Here is a 22,031-nt window from a genome sequence, read left to right on the forward strand (position 1 = left end):
GAGCAGCCGCTCCCATAAGATCGCCGGCCACGCGCCCGCGCGGGCAGCCCCGGGACAGGACAGCCCCGGGACAGGACAGCCCCGGGACAGCGCAGCCCCGGGACAGGACCGCCCCGGGACAGGACCGCCCCGGGACAGCGCAGCCCCGGGACAGGACAGCCCCGGGACAGCGCAGCCCCGGGACAGCGCAGCCCCGGGACAGGACCGCCCCGGGACAAGCCCGCCCCGGGACAGGACAGCCCCGGGACAGGACAGCCCCGGGACAGCGCAGCCCCGGGACAGGACCGCCCCGGGACAGGACCGCCCCGGGACAGGACCGCCCCGGGACAGGACCGCCCCGGGACAGCGCAGCCCCGGGACAGGACAGCCCCGGGACAGCGCAGCCCCGGGACAGCGCAGCCCCGGGACAGGACCGCCCCGGGACAGGACCGCCCCGGGACAAGCCCGCCCCGGGACAGGGCAGCCCCGGGACAACGCAGCCCCGGGACAAGCCCGCCCCGGGACAGCGCAGCCCTGGGACAAGCCCGCCCCGGGACAGGACAGCCCCGGGACAGCGCAGCCCCGGGACAGCGCAGCCCCGGGACAGGGCCGCCTCGGGACAGCGCAGCCCCGGGACAAGCCCGCCCCGGGACAAGCCCGCCCCGGGACAGCGCAGCCCCGGGACAAGCCCGCCCCGGGACAAGCCCGCCCCGGGACAGGACAGCCCCGAGACAGCGCAGCCCCGAGACAGCGCAGCCCCGGGACAGGCCCGCCCGGGGCACGGCCGAGGCTGAGGGAGCGCCGTGCCCGGCCGGGACCGCGCGCCCCCACATTGGCTGCCATTGGCTGCCGCGCCTGTCCATCAGCGGGCGAGGCGGGGCCAGCGCCAGTCGTTCGTCATCGCGGGGCGACGGCGCGGCCGTGGCCAGGCCTGGCGTCATGGCGGCGGCGGTGCCCGGCCCGCTCCTGCCCGGCGGCCGCGCTCCGGAGGTCGACCCTGCGGCCTCTGAGGTAGCGAGCAGCGCCCTGCGCTGTCTGGTCGGGCTGGCGGGGCAGGTGAGTGAGGGGCGGGCGGAGGGAGAGGCCCAGGGCGGAGCTGGCTTGGGCGCCGCGCCCGCTTCACATCACCTCGCCTCGGGGGTCCGCGCAGAGCTGGCTCCTGCTTCTTCCCGGCTTGCGGGGCCCTTGTGGGCTCCAGGAACGGAGCTGCAGAGGACATAAGTTTGCCACAAACAAGGGAGCTGCCTCGCTTCTGGAGGTTGTTCGCGCCCGCCTGGCTTCTGCCAAGGCTGGAGCAGCGGTGCCGTCTGCCTCTCCCTCTCCCTCCGGCCGGGGCAGCCCCAGGGTGCGTGGCTGCTGCTGCTGCTGCTCCTGCTGCTGCTGCTTCTCCTGCTTCTCTCCCGCAGCCGGCACCGTCCCTTTGCCTCGCAGTGACGGGACGTCGCGTGTCACTTTATAATTTAACAGATGATCTCTTCCATAGGAAATGCAATTTGCTTAATTGCTGTATCTTAATTAATTACTCGGAATTGAAAAGCTACTGAAAGCTTACAGTGCATTAAGCCAAAATAAATTATCAGGAGCTTGAAGTTAGCCCTGCCTTGGTAATAACATACTATGAAACCCACAGTGTATTTGAGCGTCAGAATTTTTAGAGGTGCTTTGCTTTGTGGTACTTAAGTTGAAGCACGTACTTCATGTTTAGTAATGTCTATGAATTGTGTAACAGATATTATGGTAGGCCTTTGTCAGGAGAAGGTTTTAATAATAATTTAATTATTGCTACAAATAATTTACAGATTAATTTTCCACTATGGAAACATATATGTAGTTCTGTGAAGGCATTAGAAGCACACTCTTACTTCAAAAGTTAGCAGTTGGAAGGTTTGGGGCCAGATGATGAGCAATATCTGCAGGAGCTAGTGTAACTTAATGTATGTTTGGTACAGAAATGGGCTCTTAGATGCCTAGGCAGTTTAGGAGTAGCTGCTGGCTGATCTGAAATTATTTTTTAGAGTGTTTCACCTGTCATCTGTGTAGAACTCTTATTATATTTGCTTCTCACCTCCAAGTCTGCTAACAAATGTCTCTGTTTTCAAACAAAAGGCAAGCAAAATTAAGGGCATGATAATTCAGGCACTTACTTAAGAGTTCAGTTTTCCTATCTCTATAAAGTGATTAAAAACTACAGTGCCTTTTGGACAGGAGCACAGTGCTAAGCAGTGTGATGTTCAGACACAGCTGACTCAGGATTACTGAGGCATGAAAACTATCTATTGAGGTTTAAAGGCCCCGTAATTCTTCCTGGTGAAAATTCTGAATGTGATCAATGGAGAGCTAGTGACTGTCAGTTTATCTAGATGTAAGGACAACACTATGAATGACAGTATTACAACACGTCAGAGAAAAGCTGAAACTTTTGTATTTATGAAAAACACAAAGGAGACTAAAGGGAAAGTTTCCTAAGCTCTTAACTAGGGCATTCATCACAAGTTTAATTAATTGTTTCTAAACCTACATTAAAATTTATTTTTCTGTCTTGTTTTCAGTAGCTTAATTTTTTTCCAAAGCTGTCTCTACAACTAGCCTCTCACTGGACAGATCCAAGTGATTTTTAAAAATGACTGGGTGTGCACAGGCAGTTGTGAGAAAACTGTTTAGAGTTGCCACATCCCCTCAGTAGAGTTACAGTACCTATGATGCAGAGTATAATTCTCTTGATTGGTGTTTGGAGTGTCTTCTTTCCGTGACAACAGACCCATTTTACTGTCCAGTGCAATGAGCTAGAAGGATCTGGTTGCTCCATCTTAGCTGTGAAAGTCCTCTTCATTGCTCAGTTATGATCCTTTCCAGTTAAGTTACACACTTGTCTGCCAGTGCTTGAGTTCTGACAGATTCAACTTCTGTGTTTTACCCCCTTACTGATTCTAGCAAACTATCTTGCATTTTTGACTGAAACTACTGATTCCCCGTTTCCCTTTTACAGAGATGAGTGAACATGTGGCAGATTGCTAGCAGTCACAGTTTGTGATTCATCATAGTAGTTTAAGTTGGATTTATGCTGGTAAGTTGGGCTGTAAGCAGGAATATTTCTGACACAGGAGTTTTTTTACTGGAGCAATCAATGGCGTGACCAGGAGGACATCTGACAATGGCAACTCTTAAAACCAATATAGCTGATCCTGAAAAGTTCTTTAAGATTCAAGTAATAGGCAGTGTTAACATAAAACTAATTTTAAAGGGCTGAAATTACTTATGATCCTGTAAATTGCTGCAGAATAGGCTGTGGACTTGTAATCAGACAAAGGCTTTGAAGTTATCAAAACACTAAATTTATAAATCTCTTTGTCACAGTTTTAGTAAGTAATAGGATGTGAAAGACTGAGAACTTACTCTATTGTATTAGAAACCTTTGTTGATGCAAGAGGGGTTTATTCTTTTATTTAAAAGCAGTGTCTGTGAGTTAAAAGTATCACTGGCTTCTAAGTTAGAAGTTCTGTTGCTTTTTGTGCATTGAACCACCTGGACAGGAGTTGTCCATTATGATACGAAGGCACACATAAGCTTATTCTTTTTGAAAAAGGAGGATTATTAGGAAATTGCAGTAGCACTTCTATTTTGTTTCATTCGGGTTGCTTAATCTACACCTTTCTTACACTGTCAGTAAACTGTAATATAGGAGATGTTGCTCTAGAAACTTTGGGCAGAAATGCGTGCTTCAGATGATCACATATGCACAGTGGCTTAATTCCTAAAGTAAATTTTATTCCTACTAAATTCTAAATGCATTCTTTAGTCTTGTTCAAGACTAGTATATCCTAGAACATTACTTTTCCTACGTCCTATGTACTTAGCGTAACTACTAAACAGGCATAACTGTGTGAAAATGAGCTAAAATACATTATATATCTAGTTAGACTGTCTCCTTTGCTATGTAATTTGGGAATTAACCCTGAATGTAACAAAGCTGATCTTCAACTAGAGAAGGAAGGTTCAGGTTTATAGCTCTTTACAAAACTCTGTTAATGCTGGGATTTGAAACTAACATGGGACAGCTTGTCATCCACTGCTTTGTCTTCAGAGTGATGGAGGCATTCTTGTGTTCAATTCTCAGTGTTTCCTCATACACTTCGTGGTGGCTTCAGGACACAAGTGCATATGCATTTTGTGTTCTTGTTCATAATACTTGATGCTGGTAGAAGTTAAATATCTTTAGACCATGACTTAAAGGTCACCTTTGTCATCTTCCTGAGGTACCTTTTTCTATTTCCACCCCCACTTTTTTTTTTTTTTTTTAGTGGAAGGAGTGAGGGATAGATGTGCAAATATACATATGAATTGGGAATTCAGTGTTGCAAGCAGAGTACATGTAGGTCCTCTTGATTTCAAACAAGAATTTTATCTGTATTTAGAGTTTGGGGTATCACTTGCAGGATGTTTGGTTGGAGAACAACCTACTTAACTTTGGGAAATGAAAGTGAGCACTACTTTAAGATCTTGAGAAGAGCTTTAGTGTAACAAAAAGGGCAAAGTTAGGTGTGAAAGTGTGTTAGTTCATCAGAGATTATTGACAATCAGCTTTGTATTAGTGTATTTTTAGCTTATAGAAGATACATAGTTCTTTTAAATAATACTTCAAATTCATTATGTATGTTTTTCTTTATTGCCTTGGGAGTTAAATATTGCAATTCCTTGGCAGTGAAAATAGACTGTGGCAATTGTTAATTTCAATACAAATGTATATACAGGAAAATAGTGTGATTTGAAAATAGGTTTAATAGTGGTGCTGTGTAATCTAGAGTTTGTTAAACCTTGTGATTTTCAGATATGTTTATTTTTATGCACTTATTTTTAAAATAAAGCTTCCTTTGGATTAGCAGCAAGTAAAAATTCAAGAATGTGGCATGGTGTTACATCAGACATGGGTCATGGAGGCATAGATAGTCTTGTAATCTTGGAATAAAATACATGAACTTACAGGAGACTGCTATCCTGGGTCATGTTTCTTTGTACTGGTGGTTCTAGTATCCACTAAAAGAAAAGATGGTGTGAGCGATTAACATGAACAATATGCTTTCATACAAGAATTAATGTAATAAATCCAAGGACTGAATTAATACAATGAAAGCATGATGAGTTAGTAAGGAAATTTTAGTTTTAGAATATGTTCTACAAATACTAATTTACTGAGAATATGATAGCTGCTTGCACTATAATTGATAGCAAATCTTTCCAATGTTCTCATCTAAAAGTGGGGTGGATCTATATGAGACTGAGCATAATTGTTGTCTTGTAGAAGTCTTGTATACTTTTTTGATGTTAATACAGATAATATAATTTTTTATTGTGTTTGTTTTGCCCTGTTGAAGCTTAATCTTGGAGACGATATTGTGAAAGTTGTAATCGATTGGAGCAAGCTTCAGAGCACATCAGCCCTTCAGCCAGCGTTGCTGTTTAGTGCACTTCAGCAGCATATTTTATGTTTACAGGTAAATATTTCATGGGACACATTTGACTTCAAAAAAGTGATCAACAACTAAAAGTAGTTATCTCTGCTGTAAAATTTCAGTAATTTTGATCTTATGTTGCTGTGTTCAACAAAAAAGGAATGCAGAAGTGTTAAATGCTTGGGATTCCACTATGCTCCATAGGTACTCACACTTACGGATTTTTCAGATTAGTGGTGGGAATAGCCACTGTAGGTGAGCAGGCTGAATAAATGCAGCCTCATTGATTTCTAGACTTGCATTGTAAATGTGATACATTTCCATCTATGGTGGGTTATAATTAAGCAATAAGACACGGCAGGTGTGTGTCATGCTACGATAATGATTCCATGCGTTGGGTGAGTTTTGAGGCTCATAGAGTGCTTTCAGTGGTTCAAGAAGTGGCATTATCCCAGCATGACACATCCTGGAGTGTCTTACTGCAATTAAATATATTTTCAGCGTAGGTTTTTTTTTTTAAAAGAGTAATTTCTTTGACATTAATGTCTCATCTTGCCAAGTAGCCAGTCACCATTACTGTCATTTCTTTTAACTATTTGAAACTTTCCAACCCTGCCAAAAGTAATTTAGTTGCATGGCAGGGAGGGTGAGCAGTTTGTCAGCTGGTAACTGAACAGTGTTTTGACCTTGATAGTTCATATGTAAAAGATGGGGGTTTGAGTACTACTATTTTGCTTCAGCTAGTCAGTGAATTATTGGAGGTGCATAGTACTGAGAGGATGAAAAAGGAAGTTTCTGTATTTTCTTGTCTGTAGGTAAAAGAAAGACCCTTTGTTTTCCAGAAATCCGCCAAATCTTTGGTGTGATGAACAGAAAGAGAAAATATGCAAGATAAAAGCAAATAAAATTTACGTCTAATATGTAAGAACACTGCAAGTAGGAATTTGATTCCATTTCAGAAAATGCTAAAAATCATGTTGTCTTTTAAAAAATTAAAGTAATTTATAGAGAGAAAATATGCCTTGAAATTCAGACTAGATAAAACTGATAGAAATTAAAAAGAGACAGGGACATGTACCAAGGTTTAGATGTTACATCGTACATAAGAGTTATTGCAGTAAAATAAGCATTTTTCCTGCTACAAATGTCAGTGCCTTTTCTCATTTAATTTCATGACCTAAGTAGGTAATCAACCGTGTCAAGCAAAGCATGTGTTCATGATAATGCCTATGTATTTCATGTCTGTGTTCTCTCATTCACTTGGGCAACTACGGTTTCAAGTGGAGAATGTAGTGCTGTGGTGATAAAGTAAAGGCTTTACAGTGTAAGAGCACTGGATTTCATGTTAAGGAGGAAAAATACTAAGCCTTACTGTTCTGAGTAGGCATTTGAATGACATGTTAATTAAGTGGCATTGATGCCAGTGATTGAAGCTTTGATTTAGCCAGTAACACAGGACTATGGGCAGATTTTCACAGAAATTTGGGAGTTTTCAAACTTCTAAAAGACACAGGTCAAAAAGGTCAGAACTGTGGTGTGCACAATATTTGGAACTTCTTTTTAATCTTATTCCTGTGTTCTGTCAGAGGAAGATGTTGTAATTCCCAAAATTATTTCCATTGGTCTGGTTGGAAATTGTAATAGTGCTTGTCTTCTTGGCTTTGGGACTTTGGGACTTTATTTTTTTAACCCTAACATACTGTTTTCTTTGTTCAGCCTCTCTTAGAAAAACTACAGTCATTGATCAAAGAGGAAAATATAGGCCATGTTGAACCTGCAGGTAAAACAGAAAGTCAAACAAGTTTAGATGTTTATGATGGTAACAGTCAGACTGAAGAAAAGTATGGAAGTTATGACTTGAGAGATCTGAAGGATGCTCATTTTCATTTTGATCCAGAAGTGGTCCAAATAAAAGCTGGAAAAGCAGAAGTAAGTGATTTACGTGAATTTGAAAACAGAAAAATGAAAGACCTTTCTAAATTTTAAATTTAAAGAATGAAATAGATACATGCCATCATGTTTGTTACCTGCAGATTGACAGGCGGATATCAGCTTTCATCGAGAGGAAACAAGCCGAGATCAATGAAAATAATGTCAGGGAATTTTGCAATGTTATTGATTGTAATCAAGGTAACTGGCTAGCCAGACTTTAATCTTCATAGGAATTTAAGTTGTGTGGGGTTTTTTGTTTAATTTTTTTTATTTTCCAAAAGCACTAATCTGTATTTAAAACTGAACTTTCTCTTAAGAGTAACTTTATTTTAAAATTTAGAACTTGAATGTGTACTTCAGATGTCAGATAGAAAAACAAAGTAGTCACTGGATGACAACGTTTAAGGCATTCCATACAGAAAAATTGTATCTCTTACTGTGTTAATTTTAAGAGCTGCTATCTTAGTTCATATGGTTTTGTAGCTATTGTTCCCAGTGTTTTAACTAGATATTCCTCCAAAGTAAATGGAATTGCAGTTCAGAAATGTCTTGTAAATTGCATATTCAAATTGAAGTTAATTTAATGCTAGTTAAATTACAAAGAAGTATTTTTACAATTAATTTGAATTACTAGCTACTTGAAATGACCTTTTTTTTTTTTTTTAACATTGCTCACATTGTTGGTGTTTTTCATACACCAACTAGTACAATTGGCTGTATCTGTAACCAATCTTAAATCCATCTGGTAGACTGGATCCCCTTTACAGGATCAGTAACTGTAGCCAAATGGATTTTTGAAGTTAAGACAGTTTTATATATGTGAACTACGTAAGTAGTATAGAGATACCTTCTAAGTACCTGTGAGCCCACATGTGCATTGTCTCTGTGAGGTACTTACGCTCTTAGAGATCAAAGCTTATTGTTCAGTAAGCTTCTTAGAGAGTTTAACTGCTTGAATGTTAGTTGGAATGTAAGGATATATGAAGTTTAGTAGAATATGCTAGAAAGTAAAACACTGTTTCCCAAAATTGTTAATTAAGTACAGAAGAAATGATAATAAGACCTGTCTCATTGTTCAGGCATAATAAAATATATGTAAAGCTTTGGTGTATATGAACAGAGATTAATATATAAACATTAGAATAAATTAAGGTGGTCCATACTATAGGTTTCTATGGTTAAGCAAATGGAAGAATTCACATGGATCAGAATAAATGCAGGAAGGTTTAGGAAAGAGTGCTGATGAGTAAACTAGATCAGTCAAAAATAGAAGAGTTTCAGAAAAGGACATAAAACCAGAATAACAATGGTAAGCAGGAAAAAAGCTTCTGTACAGGAAGAAAGAAATAAGTTACAGAGAAATGCAGTGAAAAGTAAGAACCAAATAAATTTGGTCCTGACCCAGTAAATTTCTCTATACATACGTGCGCACATTAATACGAGTGACTTATCCAATTAAAACTAGTAGGTCCATGCAAGTGTGTGAAACTATTAATGGGCAAGTGTTTATAGAATGAATTAAGTATTTCTGATTTTTTTTTTATTGTTTGAAGCATTTTAATTAGATTTGTTAAAAGCATCAAGGCTGATGGTGGTTAGAATATTTTCAATTATAAATACATAATTAGGACCTCACTTGTTATGTCATTATTTATTTAGAAAATAGCTGTGCCAGAACAGACGCAATTTTCACACCCTATCCTGGATTTAAAAGTCATATAAAGGGTAAGCAATTCTTTTAATACCCATTTAAGTGTCCAGATATGACTGCACTGATAAGTTTTTGATATCAAAACTTTTTATAGAATGCTCAAAAATGCAAACTTAACGTACTGATTTTTGACTCTAGTGAATACTTTTACATCTTCATTTATGTCTCCAAGGTTTTAAATCTAAATTAATGGTTAGGCACTAAAGACCAAAACAAAATAGCCTATTTTCATTGTCTGAAACGAAATGTGGAAAAGATAAAGGAGGACAGAGAAGCTGAACAATTCTTAGTTTTTCTTTAAGGTGAAGCCATCAATAAGGAAATGAGATTGAATAGGATTATCTTCTATTTTTCATTAATTGGAGTAAGTGTATTGAAATAGAATATAATTTGGGGACAGTGGAAGTTCTAAGACAGATTTATAAGAAGTGACATGCTGGGGAACGAGTTTATCACTGCACTAACTTTTGGAAAGGCATAAATAATATGGAAGCGATTGTCTAACAGAAGCTGTGTGTAAAATACTGCTTGTTCATCTGCTACTCTCTAGGTATATGCAAATTACCCTTCTTTAAAAACAAATTAAATACCCAAAAGAATGAAAGTAACCCTCCTCTCCATTTTTGAGAGTGATAATATTCAGTTATCCACTTAATATTGGTCCTAGAAACCAATAATTATTTTGAATTCTGTAATTCAGAATAATACTGTAAAGCACAATAATAAGTATTGGAAGGTATGGTGAGCTAAGAAGGAGATGGGGAAGTGAGTTCAATTTTAGAATCTTTCACACAGAACCTCTTTGAATAAGTCAGTGTTTTAAACTGAGTGTTAATTTGTAAGTTGGCAGCATGATACAGGAAAAAAGGGAAGTTTGCACTTCAAGGAACAGTTCATAACTGAAATGTGAAAAACACTTAGAAAGGAATTGGAAGTAAAACCAGCATAAATTAAAACAAGAATGTAGCATGTGGCCTTCATGAAGTATTGAGTAGGATGGTGGTTGTGTGTGTGTGCTTCAGCATCTGGAGTTGCCAGTATAGTCTTTAAATCTGCAGTACACTGCAGTAATTCTATGAGGAGAACTTAAGAAATGACTGTGATTTAACAAGAAGTGATCAAAGTCTCCTGATGAAGACATGGTCAGCATGGGTAAAAGATAGTCCCAAATGCAGCTGAAGAGTCACTAAAGCTTTTACTCAAATGACAAAAATTAGAAGTGAACTTCCTTGCTGAGGTTTGTATTGGTTCTTCCAGTTGTGTACCTCCCCTCATCTTCATATATTTATGATGCTTCCTGTAATATGAGGTCTGGCCTCTTCTTTGTGTTCACAAAAGCTCACATGTACAACTGCTGACATAGATACCTAGGTTTCTGCTGTTTATCAGCAGCTGATGACAAATTCTTGACACTGCCATTCTACATGAATGTATGAGTAATTCTTTTACTTTGCATATGTAAAATCCTAGGTTTTTGCTAGGTTTAGTTACTCCTGCAAAAAAATAGGAAAATGCTTTTACTTGAGCTTTTGATCTTAATGTATGTGGAACCCTTCATATGCAAGACTTTCATGAAACTGATTTAACACAGGTTTTCATGCTTGAATACTTTGATTCTTTTAGTTAGATCTGCTTTGTGCGTCATGTGCATATATGTGAAATTTATTTTGTCTTTAAACAGTTTCTAGGGTAGTAAATACATATGGGCCTCAGACTAGATCTGAAGGAACGCATGGGCCCAGTCACAAAGCCAGTGTACCCATGCATGATTGTGGAAACCAAGCTGTTGAGGAGAGATTGCAAAACATTGAAGCACACTTACGGTTACAAACAGGTTTGTATCGTGTTTTAATTTTGACATTGGTGTGCCATTTTATACTACAGTTATCATTACTGGGGTGGAACAGGGCAAGTCTATAAAAAATGATACTGTAAAAACAGTGGATAGATCCACTGAAGGGTTTAGTCACCCCAAGTACGATGGTCTACTGTTTAGGGTTTTATGCCCAAAAACTAACCCAGATTTATGCCAAATTTGAGATGCTGAGTTAGTAAGTGTACCCATTATGTGGTGGCAAATAAGAGAGAGGCACATCAGAACAGGATTTAAAATAATATGGAGTATCTGGAGGTGGGGGTTCTCCGTAGCCACTGGAGTCCTGCCTTGAACCGCTGAACAGGAAAAGCTGAGTTTAGGTTGAAGGGCTGCTTCATGGACAACTTGTGGGCTGGTGGTAGAATCAACACAAAGGATGACCTGAAACCTTTTCCTAAAGATGGATGTTTCTTGAAATACATTTAGATGAAAAGCTTATTTCCCAGAATGTGGGAAGCTTGTTGTCACTACTTCCCTTTAGGCCTGCAAACATGAGTCCATACCTTTCACTAAAATACATGCCATAGCCATCAGCCTAGTGACATTTTTTTAGGTAGTTGCTTTCCTCACCCCAACCCTAGTTTTCTATAATATAAATCAATGAGGAACTTAGGAATGAGAAATTAGTATTTTTTTTGAAAATTCTTTTCAAAGTAGAACAGAAACCTGATCTCCATCTGGTAAAGTGAATTTTCTACGCATGACACTATGGACACACTTGACTTTTTTGTCTTTTGAATACTGAATAGATGCCAATCCATTCTCTTAAAAATACTTGGAACATTGACTAGATTACTAGATTCCTGTGACTGTGTAGTGGATTAAAGTTCTCTGGCAGGAAGGAGAGTAAGATATATGCAGATACTCGGAGGCAGCAGTCAGAGCTTGATGCTTAGCTGTGTAGCTGTCTCAAAAATAAGCTGGCTTTTGTGCATGGAAATAGAATTTGGAAGTGGCTGGTCAGCATTAGGGTTACAATGTGTAGTAGCTTTGGAGTTTGTGCATATGAGGGTAATGATTCGAGGTAGCTAAGGAGGGGTCCTTGCTTCCAGGTTGTGCCTATAATAGGTGACATTATTTTGTTTGAAGGAATGGGTCAGCTAAACTATAATATAGGTTAAGAAGATGGAAGCATGCAACACCAGCTTAACTCCTGTTCAAATCAGCATTCATGGGGAACATCTCTGTATTATTTGATGCATACCCCAGCAGCTGTGCAAAAAATACTCATCTGAGCAGGTAACATGCCTCAGCTACCTGTTCCACCAGTTTTTGTTTCTGGCAACAGAAAGAGTTAATCTTGATTCACTGGCTGTTTTTCAGAACAGCTTCTAGTGCAGTATTGCTCTTTTCCCTTTACATTAAGAGAAAGCAATATTAAGAGTGAGAGGTGAGCCAATTTAATTAGTAGGTGCTGAGTGATGAGTAGAAAGCAGAACTGAAGGAGGGAAGCTACCTGCAAAATTGTTTCTTTGAAGGGACAAAATAGATGAATGGAAAAATACCTCCAAAACCCCACATTAGTGCTTATTTTGGTAGTTAGCAGAATAGAATTGTCTTGTCTAACAGACCCGGAAATTAAAGGAAATGGGTGTCAAAAAGGAAAAGCTTGCCAAGGCCTTGGTTGTCAACATGGTTCAGAACCAGACTATCATTTTAATTGGAATAGCCAGTACTTAGTTGTGATAGTTGTTTTATATAGTTATTTCATTATAGAATACTATGGAGTGCAAATAAGATGCTTGCTAAGGCTGATCTTTTGATCAGTTCTGTTTTTACATGGGGAAATGAGCCCAAGCTGCTGTAGTATAGATGAAAACAGCAAGTGGGTTGAGGTGGGATTTTTTTGGTGCTGTTGTTTCTGTGGTGTGAGTTGGTTTTGCTGTGGGTTTTTTTGTGAGGGTGGTTCTTGGGGGAGCTTTTTTGTTTGGTTATGTTTTTGATTTTTTTTTTTCCAGAGCTCTGTTTTTCAGTTCAATGCACACATTCCCCACTCCTGTTCTCCCATCTATGGTCAGGCAAATGCTGTTCTTTGTCAAGCACAACTCATACTTGTCCTCTAACCTCTGATGCTCAGTGGAGATTGTTCTGAAAGAAACCTATCTTAGATATCAAAGCTGAATTCATGTGTGGTCTGCCATCCCATCTGCTCTCTCCTAATGCTGGTGTCAGCTTTGAAGTGATAGCGTTTCATTTATGACCAATGTATTGTAAGAGTGATCATTAGTTGTTTCAGGGACCTTGTCTGACATACTTCAGCCAACTACATGAAGTTGTCTTACTGCTTTCATTGACTGCACTGGCTTATCAATCAGGTTTTATCCTGAATCATATTAATTATCCTTCCTTTTTATTATCCCATCCATTTATTTTGTTTCAGCTACTGGTTGATAGCTAATCTTGAAGAATGCAAATTTGAAACTTGCAATCTTTAGTTAAATAAGTTATTCAAGCATTTTTCCTGATTTCTTTGCATTACTACTGGTGTATTTAGGTGGTCCAGTACCAAGAGACATTTATCAGAGAATTAAGAAGCTTGAAGATAAAATCCTTGAGCTGGAAGGACTGTCTCCTGAATATTTTCAATCTGTAGTAAGAAATTTTCTCACCTTCTTTTGCCATACCTAAATGCGTTTTGGCCTTTTGTGCTTGAATCTTTGATGTACAGAGAAAAACTTAGAGGGCAGACACTTTTAATAAACAACTCTGGCTTGGTTAGTGGTTATATTACATGTGGATCATCTAACCAAGTTCGTATTTACCTAATTTCTCACTCAAAAGAAGAATGTATCTGTTAGGAGAAAAACACTGCTGCCACCCAAGCTTAACTAATTTGTAAGAAATGTATAAGAGAGGTTGTATTTCTCCTCCCTGCCTTAAAATCTGAAGTGCTTCTTATGTCAAGAAAATTGACTGAAGCTTTGATTTTTGATAGAAATCATTAATGTCTTAAAACAACTAAAATCATTTGGTCTTCTGTACATGATTCGATTGATAACGCTATGCGAATAACTTCTAAATAGATGAGAGAGTAAACCCCTTAAAAATTCCTTCATGTGATTCTGTGGCTTAGTTTTCTTAGTTTCTGGTTTTCAGGCAGAGCTCTGTCTCTGAATAGTACACCTTAACCTTAACTCACCAAAGGGTATTAGGACAAAGAAACATTAGTTGTTACTACATTAGGCTCTACTTGACTGTAGGAATTTCTTGTGTGTTATCTTGCTCTTCTTTCCCTACGTAACAGTAAGACTGTCTCTTTTATTGTTGAATGCATTTTAATTTGTATCTTCTTGCTTGAGAAGAGTCAGTAATCAAAAATCAATAGCAATATTACACATTTTTGTTTAATTTTTTAAATTTGTGTTGGAGACCAATAAAGTTCTTTATTTGTGAGGGTATTCCTTTAAGTGGCTGAAAACCAGAAGTTAAAACATACAATTTCATAAGCTGAAATTTCTATTGAAAGTGCTTTAGGATCTCTAGAAGGAGGATCAGGGAAAAAATTGTGATGGTGGCAATAGTAGTATTGCACAGTAATTAGCACATTTTATCCAAAGTTTTGCATAAATATTGGTGTGGATATAGGCAAATTTTAGGGAGAAAAATATTGACGGTTTCAAAAGCTTAATTCTGTCTGAAGGAAGCTTCAGTTAAATTGATAGTTGTTGACTGCCAAGTGTGGAGAAGCTTCAACAGCTTCTGACTGCTCTCCAGTAGTATTTCTCATGATCCAAAGTACTTAATTATAAAAAAGGTTTCTTTAATCTATGGAATGGCAGTCAGTGTTTTTTTCTATACTTTAAAGACTCTTGAAAATGTTGTTACAGAATTATTTGTGGTCCTCTGTCAGTGCAACATTAAGTCTATTTTGATTATGTCTTTTCTTCAGAGCTGTTCTGGCAAGAGGAGAAAGATTCAATCTCCCCATGTAAGTGCTATTAATTCTTGTTCGTCTTAAGTTTAGGATGTTTTGAGTGGAAAGTTCTACGAAGCAAATATCTAAGTTCTCAGAAATAGCTGCATCAGTATTGGATAGCTTGCTGGTGAAGAGAGAGGGAAGGAGACAGAAAGCTAGTGGGTGTTACCATGAATCACATGGTCTTCTAAGAATATATACTAGGGTAAGTTAGTGTTTTCACCAGTTAGAAGGATGATAGAATAAAACAAATCAATAATTTTGTTAATCAAGCTGAAAGTAACAGGCAATTTCTGTATTCTGATCAGCCCTCTATTAATGTCATTCTGTTTTGTGGCTTAGTGGTTTTTGTTGATGTAAAAATTATTTTTCAATTTGCTTTACTGGTTTCTGAAAAGGCAAAATTAGAAATGGCTGGCTTGGCAAAAGTATTGCAGAAGGACCCAACATTATAGCGGGTAATATAGCAACAATATAGCAGATTCCTGTAAGTAAGACTTGCCATTTTTACAACACCATCACGTAAGGGAATGCATTAGCCATGTACCTTAGCCACAGGAGAGAAGTTTTCATTGGTACAAGTGGGACCATGGCTGGAACCTTGTCTGCTCCTAGCCATCACCGTTGGAGACAGATGGACTGGGGAGAATGCTTAGGATGGGATGTGGGCCATCTGAGACTTGAGAAAGTAGGATTGTTTAGGAAAAGAAAGTCCTGCATAGGGTGAAATATTCTTATAAAAAGGATGATGACTGGTTTGTGTAAGAAGATATAAAAAACCTGTCAGGTTAAGTGGCACAGAGGAGCTTGATGTTGGGCAGTAGGGAAAGAAAACCCTTCAGCTGTAAACTGAAGTCCTACAGAATCTAGGTAGTCTTATCCAGTGTTTTAACATGAAGGGATTTCTTAAGGTTTTTCATGAGCAGGCTAAACAAACATTTAATAGAAGTAACACCAATATATTGATCCATGGTTAGGACTGTCTTTCTTGCAAGTTTATGTTCTTTTTCCTTTAAATATAAATAGGCAAAGACTAGATTCAGACAATTCTGCAGAAGTAGATCTGTCACTTAGTGCAGTATGCAGTGACCTCAAGTATCAAGTGATAAGCCACTTCTCTAGCAATTACAAGATGTAAATTATTGTAATTTTTATTTTGTTCTTTTAGCAGAGCTATTCATTGGCTGAACTTGATGAAAAGATCAATGCTATAAAACAGGCATTACTGAGGAAAACAAAAGAAAGCAAGTCCAAGGAGTCTGAGCAACTTCTTCGATAAAAGTGTTTTCAGAATCCTCATCATGCTTTACACATGCCTAAACCATAGACCTGCGTAGTGTTCATCAGAGATGACTAGCAATGAAAACAAAGCATACATATATGCTCCTTTTGGATGATCTTGAAAGCTTTCTTTCCGAGTAACTTGTTTAAAAGCAGCCTTATTAATGAAATACTTACTTTAAAATGAAGAACTTTTCAGGAATGTCATTCTAATAATCCATTCCCTTCTGTTATAAAGGAGGACTGCAGCATTGTTTGTATGTCAAAAGTCTTAACCTGCACACAAAACTACATCTCGTGTAATTCTTGGTGACTAAGTATTCCAAAGGACTATCTTTTGAATACTGTTCATGTAAGTAGTTTGCATAGACTTGTGAGATTAAATACTTCCTCAGAAATAAACTGACATGCAGAAAAAAATTACCAAAACCTTACAGAATGCATGCTTACCTGTGGGTTTTTTTCTGTGTTTGTCACTGTTTTCACAGCTGTTAGAAATGCAGCAAATTGCACTTCTGTGTGACAGGTGATTATGGAAATCCTGTATGTGTAAATAAAAACAACTTTTCTTCACTTTTTCAGTGTCTTGTGGGAATTCACATTTCTTAACCTGCTCAAAAACAATGTATTCTAAAAACCATCCCAGGGGAGATTTTGAGGAGCATGCCAGCAAGGCACCAATTTCCTTTCCATATGCATGCTTACATGACTTTTGAAGCATGGATGCCAGCTGTATAGTTTAAATTAAAGTCAGACCTTTGGCCACACAGTGAAGTGAGATTGTGTTGTGACTTTTTGTTTGGTTTTGTTTGTTTGTTTTTTAATAAACTATTTTCTATTTATACAAGTTCTTTTATTTACTGTCTGTCATTATTTCAGTTTAGAAGAAAAGTAGCTGTTACAGAGGGAGTTTTAAATGCACTGCTCTGCTTACAGCAGTCATATTGTTGATGTCCCTGTATCAGTCTCTGTGTCAGGTGTTATGAACAGTACTGACTGGACACAGCCTTTGAGTAATAGTAGACATTTTCTGTGAACTCATCTTTTTATCCAGAATAACATTTGTTATAACAACTGCAGCTAATGTTTCTCTGCAGGTGAACCAGCAGAGATGGGAGGTAAAGCTGCTTGAGGTCTTGGCCTGGGTCCCAGAAGGACAACAGTATGGTAGTTGCCTCTAAGGTGCTTGTTGTCCTTCCAGGAAGAGATCTGAGTGCCTCAGATACAACAGGGGATACAAAGAGGTACTGTTGCAGTTGAAGATGGTTGTGTGTGTGCCACATACCAGGACACTATCCTATAGAGACAACTTTAGTTACATGAGACGTTGCCATTGTTGAACATCCTAACAGCATGTTTTATGAGGGGTATTTTGGTGAAGCAGTGCAGTGAGGTGCAACTTTTTTACTTCAAGTAGATGAACTTTACTTCTTTTTTCTTTTTTGGTCCTCTTGCTCAGAAGCCATAGCTCAAAAGAGTACAATGTGGGCATAGTTGCCATGCCACACACTTCAAACAGTACTTGAAAGAGTGGTGGGAGGCGGCTGTTACAGGGCCAGGAGGAATGGCCAAAGGGATTTCACTTTTATAGAGGAGTAGCCCCCACTCATGTGCATCATAATATGAGTACTGATGACACAGGGTGGCTAAGTCTACTGTATTTGCAGTAGACTTACTTTTACAGTATGTAGGTTTATTTGGAAAATTCTGGAGTGAAGCCCTAGAAAAAACTACTTGGCAGAGGCTAGGCCTGAAGTATTTGTCTAGTATTAAATTTCTTTGTTGGTGGTTTACATTAGGACAAGCGCATATGTATATATACACAGGAAAAAAAGACTTCAATCCTCATCAGGGGTCAGTTTTTAAAAGAAATTGCAAACTGCTAATTTCCTCAAGAGATACTGGTTACAAAGGCTGCATTAGCTGCTTGAAAGTGGCTTTTTCTGTAGTGAATTGCTGGCTACTTGAAAGATCTCTTGCTTTGGAACTCTCCTCCTCTTTCTTAAGATGGCAATAAGATGGCAGTTAAGGGTTAAAAGCATAAAGAATAGCTAAGGAAATGACAGCTGTACTCTGGATGGTAATTTATTAACCCTATATAATCTATCAAATACATGCAACAGAAAAACTTGATAAATGTCATGGTGTTCATCTTGCTTTGTCATTCTTTGGTTTCAAGTTCTTACTTTCTTGAATGCTTAATGCCAATGTGCCTGTACTGTAAAAATTCAGGGGGAAGATATTCTCTGCTCTGAGCTGAATGTTAAACATACTTGCATATTTCAGAGATCTGCCAAGCTGTTGGAAGTTTCCCTTCCTCTGCTGTATGACTTTATGCCAAGAGGCGTAGGGAAACAGGATGCTCTTCTGTGCAGTCCTTCCCTTGCCTTTTGTCTCCTTGGGTTTTACCCTCTTCAACTAACTTCCACTGTCAGGACTGTTTCTGCAGAAAGATGAGCTCTCCAGTCCACCACAGCCCCATAATAAGGTGGATCCAGGACTGACCTCTTAACACCATCCTTTTTCCAGAACTACACATTCTGCTGTTCTTCCTCTGCATCTGAAACTCTCCAGTGCTTGCTAATCAGAGCAGCTGCAGTAGCTGTAGTCTGAAAGGTAACCAAAGATTAAGCAAAAGCAGAGGAACTGTCTGCTATCTTGTTGATGTGTCTCAACATCTAGACTATTGACTGAGGGAGGTAGGGGTGGGTAGTGAGGCTGAGAAATCCTCTCAAATGTCCACATGTTGAAGGTGAGGCAGACTTTAAATAAACAGCACGCTTGCTTGTGAGCTTAAATTTATGAAGGATCTGCTCTATACTTATCATTTTAATGGCAGTGGATTTGCTCACAGACAGATACCATCTTACAAGAAAACCAGAAGAAAATTTTATCAAATTGCTTGCAAGTTAAAGAGCTCTGAACTTGCATGTTCATGCCTGTTGCTGTACAATAGATGTTTCTGCTGTGATGCAGCCAGGTATAGGTGTCTCCACAAAAGCACTTACGTTTTGTCACAGGCAAACTTCAGAGAAATAGGCTGGCAGTCACACCCTTCCGTCCCTGAGGGAAATGCAGCAGATGGAAGCTTAGCAAGAGTCAGAGGAACCCTGAGCCTCTTGCCATCAGGCAGAAGGATGGGACCTAAAAGACAGGGGGAATTGGAAACAGGTCCCTGTTTGGGAGGCAGGAGGATCCTCTCCCAGCCTCTCTTGCCCTCTCAGGTGCACTTGTGGAATAGGTGTGAAACTGGAACTCGATAATCAAGCAAATGATAGTGAAGGTGAAGGTCTACCCAGCGGTTTGCCCAGAGCAAGCCAGTCAACCAGACACATTTCAACTCCAGGTTTTAAGAAAGAAAGAAGGGTAGTTGTTGTAGTGATTTCCTTGTCAGAGAAACTGAGGGCCCTGTATGCTGACTGGATCCATCCCAAAGTCTGCTGCCTCCCTGGGGTTCAGGGAAGAGATGTTACTAGGAGATGAGTAACATCTGATTATTACCTACTTCTGATTGACTGGGTTGTCAGTGATGAGGTAAAGTTCTAGGGCAATTAGAAACTGACTTCAGGGGGCTAAGACAACTGGTTGAAGGGATAGAAGCACAGGTGGTGTTTTCCTCAATCCCGTCAGTAACAGGGAAGAATAATAAAAGGAGTTCTAGCTGAGCGTTTGCTTTTCTAATTTTCACTGTAAATGACTTAATGGTATCCTTGTACTCACTCTTCCTGAGTTGCCTGCCCCTTCTTCCAAAGGATATAAACTCTCCTTTTTCCCCTGAGTACCAGCAAAAGCTCCCTGTTTACCCTGTGTGGTAGTCTTCCCTGCTGGCTTGCCTGTGAACACATAGGGACAGCCTGCTCCTGCGCCTTTCAGATTTCCATCTTAAAGTATGCCAGCCTTTAAGCCACATGTTGATCAGGTGGGTTCTCCTGTTCCTTTTATCATTCTTCACTGTTACCACCCAGATTTGGCTTACACAATATTAATTCTGTATAGGAGATTTTCCCATTTGGGAAATCTTGCACTGAACGTAACTGCAACCGATTGCAGGATGATGTATCACAAGATTCAGATGAAATTCTGCAAACTTTTCCCTCACATGCTCAATTAAAATTCGCAGTAATTAGGAATTGCATTGCTTAATTAACTTACCCAGAACAGGGTTATCATTGTTCTAGTGTACAGCTATTCCTCACTATCAAAAACTGCAACCTTACTGTGCTGTAAACTCACTGGAAAAGAGAGATTGACCATGGTATGTCCTGCTGGAGAGAGATTGCAAAGCATTCCAGGCTGCCAAGGCGCTTACCTGAGCTGCATCTCTTCTGCCCTGGTGTTTTCAAGTTGCATGCTTTGAAGGAAAGGCTAAAAATCCCTGTCACCAACCAAGAACAGAAAGGATAGCTTTGTTTCCAGTGCAAGAACTCAAGACAGACTTTAATCCCAGCTTCAATATATAAAATTCACATATAAAATTCTGTCATCTTATTTATGCTTACCTGAAAGCTGATCTATTGCTCTTTCCAGGTTTTGTCAGAGTCCAATAGCCTGTGTTTCACACTGCACCTCAGTTATTAAGGGCTTCCAGTTACGAGATAAAAAGGATAATTGTACAGCACTGTAAATTTGGTATTAATTATTTGAGGAAAATGTCTAAGAGCATCACTATTACGCCAAGAACATTTGTCTCACATTGCTGCTTAGCACCTTGTGTGAGAGATGTAGTAAAACATTGGAGCTTGTGTAACTGTGCTGTTCTGCAATGCGAGCATGATCGGTTTCCTTGCTTCAGGCTCCCCTGAGTAGGGAACGATTCATCTCTAGGAGGCTAATTTCTTACAGTTGAGTGCAGGATTTTAATAAATAAACCCAAAAGTGAAGTGCCCTTTTGAACAGCCCTCATATCAGCAGGTAATATCAGTAATTTAGAAAACTCAAACCATTCACCATTCTATCCAATGTATTGTGATCAGTCCTGGATTATTTATTTATTTATTTAATACATCACAAATTATCTCTTTTAGTTTGATTAAGACCTTACAACAATACTGAGAAATTTTAACCTCAGAATGCTTAAAATTAATTTTTTGAAGGACAAGTAGTCAAAATACTGAATAAAAGTAAATTTTTGATCAGTTTACAAATCATTTGCACCAATGAGAATAAACGAAGCATTTTCTACAGTAGCAGATGCTGTAGCAGTAGCCATCCTCTCCTCAATGAAAACCTGGAGAAAGGGCTTTGAAGAGGTAATAAAAAGTCTCCGGAAAGATTCCCTTACAGATACCTTTTCCCTTCCTGCATAAAAGTGAGTGTTTTCCCTAAGTCTTCCTGTGGAAGAGCTGTCAAATGCTCCAAGCTTCTGTAGCTGTAGGGATTTCTCTTCAGCTATGCTATAACCAGAACCCATATAATCCTCTCACAACTGCTTGCTTCCTCAAGCCATGGCAGGAAGTGGATGAAACTGTTGCCAGCCCTGTGGGTTGCTACGGATCCAGGCAACCTGTCCAAAGGGGCTGGGCTACACTTTGCCTTAGCTACCATCGTTGCACTAGCCCAGATAAGGTGCTCCTGTGGTTAGGAAGAGGGTTTGATGGCATGTCAGATTATCCATCCCACCCAAGTGGTCTCCAGGCGACAAGTTTTCTTGACATTCTTCCTAGGATATATGAATTTGACTTCTTCTGACTTTAAATGCTATCTGATGGGGGAGAGGTGGGAGAACATACTGTAGAAAATCTAATGATTGATACATAGGAAAAAAGCACAACTTAAAACAACTACTTTTGTAGATCTTCTAATGGAACTGCCTTGTCATGGACAAAACACTTAAAAATAACAAAGAAAAGAATAGGCATTGTTTGAAGCTATTATTTAGAAATCATCTAA

The 22,031-nt window shown here is 39.6% G+C and overlaps 1 protein-coding gene across 5 annotated transcripts; it reads left to right on the plus strand.

Moving 5' to 3' along the window:
* Window positions 1–877: 877 nt before the first annotated feature.
* On the plus strand, window positions 878–16,989 carry LOC125327781 (MAP3K12 binding inhibitory protein 1). 5 transcript variants are annotated; one of them, XM_048307669.1, is made up of 9 exons: window positions 882–1,035; window positions 5,349–5,468; window positions 7,143–7,355; window positions 7,460–7,556; window positions 9,018–9,083; window positions 10,751–10,903; window positions 13,440–13,537; window positions 14,835–14,873; window positions 16,030–16,989. In XM_048307669.1, exons 1-9 carry the CDS (start codon window positions 919–921, stop codon window positions 16,138–16,140), a joined length of 1,014 nt encoding a protein of 337 aa, XP_048163626.1. In that variant the 5' UTR covers window positions 882–918; the 3' UTR covers window positions 16,141–16,989. The 5 variants fall into 5 exon arrangements, with proteins under 5 accessions (XP_048163628.1, XP_048163629.1, XP_048163630.1 ...); XM_048307670.1 differs by having other exon boundaries at window positions 16,033–16,989; XM_048307672.1 differs by lacking the exon at window positions 13,440–13,537 and having other exon boundaries at window positions 879–1,035; window positions 16,030–16,145.
* Window positions 16,990–22,031: the final 5,042 nt, after the last annotated feature.

Source organism: Corvus hawaiiensis, chromosome 6, assembly GCF_020740725.1.
Source record: "Corvus hawaiiensis isolate bCorHaw1 chromosome 6, bCorHaw1.pri.cur, whole genome shotgun sequence".
Lineage (NCBI taxonomy): Eukaryota > Metazoa > Chordata > Aves > Passeriformes > Corvidae > Corvus > Corvus hawaiiensis.